The following is an 11,615-nucleotide window of genomic DNA, read 5'->3' as shown; positions in this document are numbered from 1 at the left end:
ACAAGAACACGAAAGTTGAGCATGAAACTAATGTTTTCTTCAGAAATTATGATGTTCATTTCTGTTCTACTCATTCAATGAACTATGCCACTCAGTTACATGAACCACATGGGTGTTGACGTTATTTTCCACAACTCATTAACTTCTTGATCCAGACTGTTGATACTTGCAGGTATTGCAGGTAAATTTGCCACATTTTGTATATTTTGGAACTTGTAGATTGATATTTTTGTTCAAGGTACAGGCGTATTTTCATGAGGTTTCTGCTCTTTGCACTGATTTTTTTATGTTCTAAAATTAATTTTGGAAATACATCGATAGCTTTGTTTATGAAACTTACATCATTCGATAGGGCATTCATTTGGCTACATATTCCTATATAGCAACATATTTTGAAGTGATACTGTCACAAAAAATACACTTGTCAAACCACCCAAAAATGGCCATTTTTGTGGCGGTAAGGAAAGAGTTAAGGAGACCACGAAGAGATCCTCAAAGCCTCTGTAATAATCTCTAACGCATTCCTGGGTGCTAATACATTAACTCTGTGGAGTATGAACCAAACGTCGACTAGAATAATGGAGAAATTAACTAAAAACTATGGTAACAAAATGTGACTGCTGCGACCTGACTGCTGCCAGTGCGACGGAAAAACTAGATGTGATGCCAGGACCAGGTGACCTTAGTTGTTTGTTTGTTTGTTAGTTTGTTTAATATGGGTTTTCGGAGAGTTTAGCCACGACAGGGCTGACTTCCCCACTGGTGGACTGGCTTGGAATGAGCAAATGATGCGAGTGATGCCATGCCACTTGTACGTGCGTATGTGGTACCGCTGCTAACCACTATTTCTGTGTGTGAACCGTGCCCGCATGAAATGCAATGTAGTGAGAAGCACATACATTTCAGATAAAAGTCATCCTTGTTGTTAGCCATTCTCCGCCGAGAGCTCAATTTTCGACGATCTCTTCGTGGTCCGAAACATTTTTGCCAAAATGTGTCTACTAGTAAAGGATGCTACTGTAGAGGTAATATACATAGTGTGCAGTCACATGGTAGCTTGCTAGCTACCTTCTTTCTCGAGTTCTGTCGAGTTAATACATGTTTATTGGTTGTGACAGTTCACCTCAAGTTATACCGGTTAGATAGAAGGGGTTGTTATATGCATCGACGTGAACCTCTTTTCCGAGTTTTTACGGCAACGAGGTAGCAGACACACAGAAAAATTGGCACGGTGAATACCAAAACCCATCCGACTGAAACATCACTGCAGCTCGTATCTGTCGCAGCCACCTGGAAACAGAGTCTGATCGCTTAAACGACGTGACGTAACTAGAGCCCCTAGCGCTTACCGCAAATCCGCGAAATTTTGGGGGGGATCAGCCATGTTTTGCGGAACCTGCCGTTTCCCTCAGAATGGTGTGTTTTTAATAGAATATTCGATATTTTTTAGAGTTATGTAAGGATTTCAATTGATGTGCGACATTTTTGCAGGTTAAACCCGATCAGTCACGACTGCAACGCTCAACAGCACTGACAATGCTTGCAGTTTCACTGCAAAATGTGCCGCAACTAAAAGAAATTTAATGAGAGCAACACTCGGAGTGAGATTGACAGAGTTGAGTCTAGTCTTTTTTTTGCGCACGCAAAAGTTATGGAAGGCTGGAAAAGCGCACAGGACGAGTCTGTATGCGATCTTGGGAGAATGCTGCACCCTTTTTGCTTGTTTTCTGTTGTCCACGGAATCCAGCGGATTTGTAAATCCCACCGTTTTCTATTTTCCACCGCAGAAAGCTAGGGGCTTTAGACAATAACAAGTCCGCCAATCACAACTGTGCTTTTGCCTGCCGTAGCTATGGAAACAAACCGCCATCAGACGCATAGGCAGCCACTGGAGGCCACCAAAAGCCTGTGCCTAAAATCGTCTGCGGTGACTGGCAGATATCCTGACCTTATACGTTGAGGTGCAAGATTGTGAGGACCTAAGCATAGCAGGACTTTCTGTATTTAGGTGGCATTGTTTCTGTGAGTGAGGCTGCCGTGGGAAAGGTCGCATGCTTACGAGATCCGATAGGAATGGCCAAAGCTCTCAAAGCTTCTCCGAGGTCAGAGCGCGATGCCGAAATTAGTTCGAGCGTTTATATATCACAAACTAGGACACGTGGAAAAATTTTTGCATCAATACTCTGCGTGCAGTACAATGCATGCGTGGTATGAAGAATAACACATATCAGAGTGTCACAACCCTTTTAAGCTACACTGTTCACTCAATCGTACTTAGAGGTGAGCACGGTTAACATAAACAGTATCGGCATCCATACAGTATCTGCACATGTAAAATCCGAGACCGCAACCGTGCTAGTTCAAATAGGTCTGTCTGCGGGATGTTGAGTATACCTGCACGTCCGTGCCTATAGCATTTGTAGGGAAAAAATCTCCATCGTGAAAATGCTATGTTGCAGATGTTTTTTACTTTTCAGCATACAAATGTTCTCAGGAACATTATGCAACCCACACTTATTTCATAGCTAAAGGTGCAGCAGTTAATGAGTAAATAAAAGCTGTTAAAGGAGCACAGAAACTTTTCTGTTCCTGTTGCGTTATGAAGGGATGTGGCTTGATTTGACGACTAATACACAAATTGTCCATACACAATGTTTATTATATAAAAAATGCACCCAAACATTGACGCGCACGTTCCCGCTCAACTTGCTCTGCAGGGCGACATCAGGAGGAGGACGACGAAAACGTCACCGGTGATGTCATTGCAGTTCCAAGAGAGACCGCACTCCAATCGGGGTCAGCGTTTCCCATCTTTTCTTCTTTTTCTCTCCCATTTATCCCTGTGCAGCAGACGATCTTTCTCCAAACCAGTTAGCGGGCTGTACTATACTAATGTCAAAGCAACATGGGCGGTTAGTCGCGGGCATTGCCACCGTTGCGCACGGTCACGATTTTTAAAATCGAATTCTGCGATATTTATGCATCTGTCTTACGAATCACTTTGCAAGGTGCATTTTAGTAGGCACGATAACTGCTTCGTTTGAAAAAAGGGTTGTGACTGACGCGCTTTCTGTGCTTCTTTAAAGGCACGTTAATGCATTGGAATGACACATTTTGACACCATTTTGGGTTCACTGTGTGCTCTCAATTAGGGCTCCCACTAGAGGACCAATATTTATTTGCGGATATCCGCGGTTACAGCAGAAGCGCGATTATGAAGACTGTATATTTTTATCCTCAAACTGGGATGTTGCCTGGATATCCGCCAATCCACTGATGACACTGCGACTGTGCTCACCTCTAACCATACTCTTCCTCCATTGTTGTATTCATTCTGAGCTGAAATTCTCTGTATTCGTGGCTGAAATAGAAAGCCAGTGCCTTCCGCAATGCACTAAAAATTTTTGCCACAGTTTGTGGCATGTGCACGGTAAAAATATTTACACATTTTCCGCACTAGTGGTCCTAGAACTGTCTGAGCAGTCCCTCTCAATGATGTATACTCGGAAGTTGTAAAACAGCATGAGCCCTCACAGATGTGCCAAGGTGTGAGAACTTTTACAGGGACCCAACAAAGTCACCAGTGTTGCCTTCACTTCACCTCCACACCTGCAGATGTAACACTATTTTCAGAACACATTTCCCATGTGAAAACACTGAACATGGTACAAGACCGCTATACCACAATAAATATATATGTATACATCCACAAAAATGGCTTCTGTGATATTTATTTATTATTTCAGTTTTTTCATATCTGGATTTCTGTGTTGAATTTGAGGAACGAATATTGTCAGACTATTCCACAGCTTTTTTTCCCATCTCCACATCCTAAAGATGAAATAAACTAAATTGAAATATTACTTTGACAGGAAGCACATAAGGGTACGGCTCCTTTCATCATATGGAACATTGGTATAATTTTGATGTGTTAAAACCAGTGTTTGGGATAACTCGTTTCTGTAACTAAACTACTTTTTTCTGTAACTTGTAACTTAACTTGTTGCTTCTGAACTCCAGTAACTTCCTGAGGAACTCGTTTCTTTTTTTAGCCAACTTTTTCAAAGTAATTTGGGGTAAGTTCCAAGTTCCTTTTGTTCGACCCTGGTCTACAACACCGCAAGCTGCGTAGTCTCTCTCTAATGAGACGACAGCACGTGTGACTCCATTCCCTTGTTGTTGCGTGGTGAATGGTACAAATTCTGTTTTGGACGTATATTAGGACACTCAGGTTACGTTCATCATAGCGATAAGCAGTTTATTTATAATGATGCAGGGCACCATGTAGCGGCCCTGCAAAATGTGCGTAGAGGACAACTCATGGAACCTAAACTTTCAATGCCTGCTTTGCGCCCCGTTGAAGAACCTTATTACGAGATCAAAATCATCAAAAGAAGTACATAAAGGCGCGCTTCTTTGGTAATATCAAATATTTGTATGGTTCTTGTATATCAAAACTGTTATAAAACATCTTGTACCACCCATTGCGAGATCAAGATCTGAATTGATTATGGAAAGGTCAAGAACTAAAGAGTGTATATTTGGTAACAAGTACCTTGAAAGTAACTCGTTACTTTTCCAAAGTACCTTAGGAACTTCAAGTTAGTTTTCATTACCTGAAACTTTGTAACTCAGCTACATTTCTGCACAGTAATTGAACGAGTTCCTTTTGCTGAGTAACTTCATCTCTGGTTAAAACTATTATGAAACATCTTGCACAACCCACTGTGACCTCAAGATTCGAACTACTTATAGAGAGTTCCAGAACTAAAGGGTACGTACTACGTACTAAGTAACTTCAATGTAACTTGGGAACTTCAAGTTCATTTTCATAACATGTAACTCGGGTAGTAACTTAACTTGTAACAAGTTTCTTTAGTCAACTAACTTCCTGATGTCAGCTACGTGCACTGCCGAAGCTCATTTGAAGCACATGGCGACAGGACATCAGCTCTCACCCCATGAATCCACTCCTAGCCTCAACCGTGTGCAGCGATCATGTGCATGGACTGCTGGACACTGTAAGGCTCATAACAGGTGACAACCTTGCCTTTTCTTCTGCAAATTGAAATGCGTTTCGCAAAGTTGTTGGTCAGGTGTCGTCCCATAAACCAAAACATGGACCTTACAGCTAATTTATTGCTGAGGGTATGAGCGTAATTGCAATGTGTGCAACTGAAAATGGTAATCAAGTAGCTGTTGCAACAGTTCCCAAAGGTCCAAGGAGTCTCACACAGCCATATGCATCACACAGCACAAGCTTGTGACTTTCAGAGACTTTGAAGGGAATGCGCTGCCATTAGTATAACTTATAATTCTCTGGTCTAGGCCTGGTGCAGTGGTGATGGAACCATATACACACTGCTGAGCTGAGCTGGCAACTTCTTTGCCCTTTGTAGCCTTGCTACACAGTTGTCACCAAGGTTTTGTCAGTGAGTGGAAGCACAGTTGGATACACTGTAGTATTAGTTAAGGAAAAATGCAAACCTTTAAATTAAGACAAACAAGGTGGACCCCCTCCCCCAAATAAAAAGAGAGAGAGACATTGGTAATCATAATTATACCGGACATTAAGAAGTATGATGTTTAAACCAATAACTTTTCTTGCACTTGACGGATTTTGGAAGAGAAGCTGTTCCTGTTTTCCCAGGCAGTGTACTTTATTTCCACAACAAAGACTAGCAACTTCTTTTGTAACGTATCCCTCTACCCTGAAGTACCTTGTAAAGCATGGCAGCTTCCTGTTCATTTACATGATTTCTTGCCCCAAGCAGAAGCTCGCCTCAGGACGGCTCTGGCTAAGTGTGCTAGACTGGCACTGTGTTGTAACAAATTGCTCCCAGAGTTCACCTTGATTTCATTGCAATTATGAGCACTTTTCTTTCATTGTTTCCAGAACACGCTGGAAAATTTAGAATTTCGCGACACAGTGGCGATCGAGAAAGTGCATGCTTGCTGATAACAGAGTACCCCTTGGCATAGAAAGTTAGACCGGTTAATGCATACAGGATGAAAGATCGTTGCTCGTAGGGAACACACAAGTGGATTGACAAGGCGAAGTAAGTGGTGGTTCTACAAATCGCCTTCAAAAATTCTCGCCCTACAGCTAAGAGCAGGGTAACTGTGTTCACCGTTCTCCTGTGCAAGGATTTTCCCGACATGATGTTACGTTACGGTGTAAATTCATAGTGCTACCTGCGTTAGAAGCAAAGTGCCAGTGGTTCTACGTGGTGCTGCTTTGGATGAAGTGAAAATGTCCCGAAAACTACGTATTGTGGGGTATGCATCATGCAAGCAGTCAAAGTGTCGACAAGAAGACCCAAACGACTGCCCGATACTGCCCGAGATAAACGACGACAAGAAAAACGCACGCAAAAAAAAAAAAGTCCAACCTTGCGTAATAAATACGCAGAACTACCTACGACCAACAATAACAAAAACGTCATCCATGACGTCTGTGACCTCATCGAAGTCTCGCAACATGCGTTGTTTCCCGAGATACAGCGAGGGAACTCTGGGAATTTTCTCGACTACACACAGATAGAGTGGAACAAAGCGTTGAGGAGGGTAAGTCGTATATCGAAGCATTGTATTTTGATTGTATGGTAAAGCGTACAAGTTATATCCTCAGAGACAAATTTATACAGAATTTCTGAAAACTGTGTTTCTTGATTTGGCGGATAATTAAAGCCCTGTTCCTATGATCCCATGAAGTGAGTATGAATTGCCTCGTTGCTAGTTAGTCCTAAGTTCGGCCATATTGTAAGGCATCGGTAATTCGATGGTTTGGCGTCTTTTATTGCAGCAGTGGGAACCGTTCATTGGTTTCTCAGCCACTTGAGACCCCCCCACGATAAATGTGATGTGTAAGGCCATACAGGTGTATACGTCAGAATCAACGACTGGGCTCCCTTGCGATGAAATGCTAATTTCTGATCTACATTGGCAGCCAAGAAATTTGGTCGCTCTCTGAGCACAGTCCATTGTTGAGTTTGGGAATTGGCACACAGGGCAGCACAGCAGTAACAGTGACGCAGCGGCATCCTTTGTTTCTCATGGCGCGACACCAAATACGAATGCGTGTTTTAGGGAGTGGTTTTTTATTCATTCTGAGCGTAAGAAATCTTGTACCTGAAGTGTAGCCAATGAGCCGAAGAGACGGATGTGAATACGCTGCGAGTTCATCAACCGGCGAGGTCACGGAATGACCAAATGAGTCACTTGACGTGGATGCTTGGGGGGACAGCTTTTCCTCCAGTAGCCTTGGATTTTACGCACTTCGTGCAGATTTTTCAGCTGTGCTTTGAAACGTCATATCTATCGCAATTGGTTAATTCTTGTAACTCGCCTATTTTATGCTGAGATGTCCTGAGGTGTGGGGAAGTCGCGATTTAGTCAGTCAATTCAATCATTGCGTTTTCAACTAGAAAGTCGCATCAGAAAAGATCGCAATGGGAGCAAGTTCAACCTGGCTCTGCTTGCAAACGTGTTGTCTGAAATTGAAGTAACCATTTCAATTCAGATGCAGTTCTTCAGGTTCAAGATTCTATTGGTTACATAAAGCTAACGTGTTCATATACTTTCTCCTTGTTGAAAACTCCTAGGGCAGTTTGACAAAGGATTGCTTTCAACTGCAGTCGCAACTGACTTGCAACTTGCCTTTGTTGTGCTGAGTGTTGTAAGAGGTCAGTACGATGTGGCAAGGTTGATAGACCTATTCAATTACTATTAAAAACTGTTTATTGCGGCAGTCTTTTGTTTCTAGGGATTCAGTTAGGGAACTTACACATAGGCAACCCTTCTGCTTTCAGAAGTTGGACATGTGCTCCAATATTGATTAGCCTGATATATGCTGACACAGTTGTGAAGAATTTGAGTGAAATTTGAGGTCATTCAGGCTAAAATAAGGGCAGGGTGGGTGCCACTGTGCTAACTTACGGTCACTTTTGTGAGGTGCTTGGAGCTGCCAAGACTGTGAAGAGGTTACTTGCCACCTTCTGTTTGAACCAGCCCTGACTACCACAAAAAACTTCATTGCTAGAGCACCTGCTTGCTCATTGTTCCCTAGAAAAGCCCCATGACATTGTGTCGTGAGGCACATGTCATGGAACACGCACATTTCATTGCTGTGTTGCAAATGAAAAATTGCTTGAAAATGAGACTGGGGTTTTGCATTGAATCATTGTGTGTGTGGTTCTCAACATGAAGGGGAAGGGTACCTGGGAAGTTCTGAGCTCTGTAGTGGGTTCAAAGATTAACAGGATGTGGTATCCATCATGTGGGTGGCCTAGTTGTCTAAGAAGTCTCTGAGGCTGTCTGTGCTCTGCTGTTTTCTGCGCTCTATTACTCGCTGCTGGAAGTCGATGCCTAAACTATCAAGATAACAGAAATTTTAGGTATTCTATGCTGAGGGCACTTCCTTAGGGTAACAGTTTGGTTTTTGCACAAAATCACATAGTTGTGTTGAATAATTTGACCTTCTGTCAGATGTCCTCAGCATTGTTGGGGGTGCTCATAGTTTCACTCCTGCATTCTAAAGTTGCCAAGTTCTACTTGGGGATTTAATTTTTTTTTTTTCGACCATGGTGTCATTCTGTTTATTTGTGCTAGTACAGTCAAACTCCTTTACAACGAAACTCAGGGGACAGCGAAAAAAATTTGCAGTAAAGGTATTTTCGTTAAAAAGGATGTCTATTATTGGACCTATAGGCTCCAGCGGGACCACAAAAATTTGCTGTAGTGGTATTTTCGTTAAAAAGGTGTTCGCTATAAAGGAGTTTGACTGTAGAATGATTGCACTTAAGTTAAAATGTTTTTGGAGATATATTGTTTCCAAAAAGCGTGAAGTGTAAGATTGTATACAGAGAACATACGCAGTAGTCTGGCACAGCTTGATCTTTGCTATTCTTGTGCCAGTAAATTTCAAATAAACCAGGGAACATAAAGGAAAATGTCAGTCGTCACAGGCAAAATTGTAGTGCAAAGGTTTTGTGCTTCATATGAGTGATGGACAGAAAAGGCATACAAATTTTATCTCTAAGAGCCTCGATTATGCTGTGGTGTAGCATGGTTCAAGTGCGCAGTTGGTGGGTGCATTGCTAGTGCGAGGCTTATGCAGTAACTGCAATTGAAAGCTTTGGGTTTGTTCTGCTACCACATTCAAGGACTCCTCTGGGAAACAAAAGTGCTAACACTTGCATCTTGAAAACGTGGAATAATTTGCGTCATTTTAGTGAGGCCATGTTTTTACGTTGTGTGCATCCATGACGACTGTTTTGTTTTCCTGATGTGACTGATATCTGTACTAATTTCAGGTGGTAAACTCGCTTAAATTTGTGTCGAAAAATGGAAAATCGAGTGATCCGGTGAAAGTAAATGGGAACACAAGCCAAAGGAGCTCCCTATCAAACTCCCGCACAATATTTTGATCACGCTGAGTCTTTTCTCACACATTCCATTCACCCATGTGGCATCAATAAAGCGGGACTCTAGATAACACTTCACTTTTATTTATTTTTTCAAACTCGCCTGGAGTCTGTTTGCTATTTCACTATCTGCTGCATTCCAAATTATCGCTAATTAAACCCCTTCAAAAGAATAAAAATAACATTTGCTTACTATACTTCACTACATTACCTTCTTTCTAATATGCTCCACTACTCTAACAAGGAGCACATGTTTACCACTGTCACATGGGCATTTCTGTAGTCCTTGAAATGAATGATGATTGAACTGAATGGCAATTGGATGCTGCTACATGGCCACTTTGAATTACCATTGACTCTATGGATGCTATGAAAACACCATTGAAGCCGTCAGGGGTGCTCAAAAACTGCTGCTGGCAGCCTTGTGGCCAGTGAACAAACAATACACACAATACACCTGCAACAAGTGCTATGAAATGCCCTGCAACTTCACTATAACAGTTATTATGGTTATTACATGTGGCTAGCATTCGCAAATTTACTTTATTACTCTCAACACCTCCCAGCACCAATCAGTCATACAAACATACATTTTAAATTAGTAGTTACGTGTAGTGAACAGTTCAAATACAATTAAACTCTACTCTGTCAACAAGGTGGAATATAGACCTAGTTGGTACGGTATCATGACTGAACAGCGCACAAGCAAAACAAGGACCACCACAGAATTGACAAGCATTGACTTAAACTAAAAATGTATTCAAGAAAATAGTAGTGTATATATATATATATATATACACACACATCAGTCATACGCACATGCAGAAACACATAATTGAGGCTGAAAGAATAAGCAGATTGGGTCCCACGTGTGTAAGCACCCCTTCTGTTGTACTGAATAGTACCCCTGTCAGATGGCCACACTTACGACCTTAAGTGCATGCGGTTATAAACTTGCCAGAGGGTCAGTCATACAGCCTTTGCGACGAAACTGAGATGCAAGTGTGACTGAGTTCCTGCAAGACGGTTTACGGCATTCCCTCGAAACAGCCAAAGCCTCGTCACCAAACACCGTGAACAAGATGGTGCAGATTTCCTTCAATTCGAAATGAAATGGTTTTCAGACGTAATGTTCTGTCAACTTTTTATTGCGTTCGATGCCTCGAGTTTTTCTGATACATTTTTGCACTTTGCTTCTCATTCTATCTTGTCAGTTCGTTAATACCCTCGAACCACTGTAACTCGTGTCGTCTGCATCCAATGTATTGCGTGCACAACAAAGCATCCAAAGCAAATCTCGTTTGCTGTTGTATTTTTCAAATTGGCTAAGCACCAACCAAAAGTTCTTTCAGAGTACTCAGCGAGAACAAGTGTGATTGCACAACATTCCATTCAACGTTCGCAGATGTGTTTATCGGTGTAGACATCATCTGCAAAACGCCTTCACAGATACTGTCTGACTGCCTCCCAGGGTTTAAGGCCATATTTCAGCTACGGCCTTTTCTTCATGCTGTAACCTTAAAGGCCGTAGCTGAAATATGGCCCTAAACCCCGGGAGGCTGCCGGATGGTATCCATAAAGGCGTTTTGCCGGAGATGTCTACACCGATAAACACATCTGCGAATGTTGAATGAAATGTAGTTAAATCACATTTGTTATCACAGTGAGTACTCGGAAACGGCATTTGGTTTGCACTTAGCTAATTTGAAAACCAGCAAACGATACTTGTTTTGAAGCAATTATGATGCTTTGTTGTGCGCGCACAGTTTTGGATGCAGATGACACGGAGTGCTGTGGTTCGAGGGTATCACTACGAACTGACGAGATATAATGAGAAGCAAAGTGCAAATATTCACCAGAAAAACTCAAGGCGTTGAGCACGAAAACAGTTAGCAGAACGTTACGTCCCATAAAAACATTTTATTTCGAATTGAAGGAAATCTGCGCCATCTTGTCCATGGCGTTTGGTAACGAGACTTCGACAGTTTCGGGGGAACGCCGTTAACTATCTTACGGGAGCTCCATTGCCCTTACATCTGTTTTGTCGCAAAGGCAGTATGACTGACCATCTGGCATGAATTTAATGACCGTATGCACTTAAGACCGTAACCGTTAAGGCCGTAAGTGCGCCCGTCTGACAAGGGGTATCAGAGGTATGACAATGAACTTGTTTTTCTCGAAGAACGTGCC

At 42.2% G+C, this 11,615-nt stretch overlaps 1 protein-coding gene and 1 long non-coding RNA gene across 3 annotated transcripts in view; one reads left to right on the top strand and one right to left on the bottom strand.

The window, feature by feature from the left end:
* Positions 1–3,147: 3,147 nt before the first annotated feature.
* Positions 3,148–6,460, bottom strand: LOC135394301 (uncharacterized). Of its 2 annotated transcripts, XR_010422821.1 has the most exons (4): positions 6,196–6,460; positions 4,959–5,058; positions 3,445–3,609; positions 3,148–3,361 (listed from the first exon to the last, which is right to left on the bottom strand). It is a non-coding gene; the product is annotated as an uncharacterized LOC135394301 (long non-coding RNA). The 2 variants fall into 2 exon arrangements; XR_010422820.1 differs by lacking the exon at positions 6,196–6,460 and having other exon boundaries at positions 4,959–6,183.
* LOC135394299 (eukaryotic translation initiation factor 4 gamma 2-like) overlaps positions 6,274–11,615 on the top strand; it is a 27,959-nt gene continuing 22,617 nt past the window's right edge. Inside the window, exon 1 of the mRNA XM_064624985.1 lies at positions 6,274–6,567. Within this exon, the coding sequence (XP_064481055.1) occupies positions 6,289–6,567 (279 nt within the window). The 5' untranslated portion in view covers positions 6,274–6,288. The remainder of the gene's footprint in view (positions 6,568–11,615) is intronic.

Source organism: Ornithodoros turicata, chromosome 5 (genome assembly GCF_037126465.1).
Source record: "Ornithodoros turicata isolate Travis chromosome 5, ASM3712646v1, whole genome shotgun sequence".
Classification (NCBI taxonomy): Eukaryota; Metazoa; Arthropoda; class Arachnida; order Ixodida; family Argasidae; genus Ornithodoros; species Ornithodoros turicata.
Note: the sequence above shows the minus strand (reverse complement) of the source record. Positions and strands in the feature narration are given on the sequence as shown.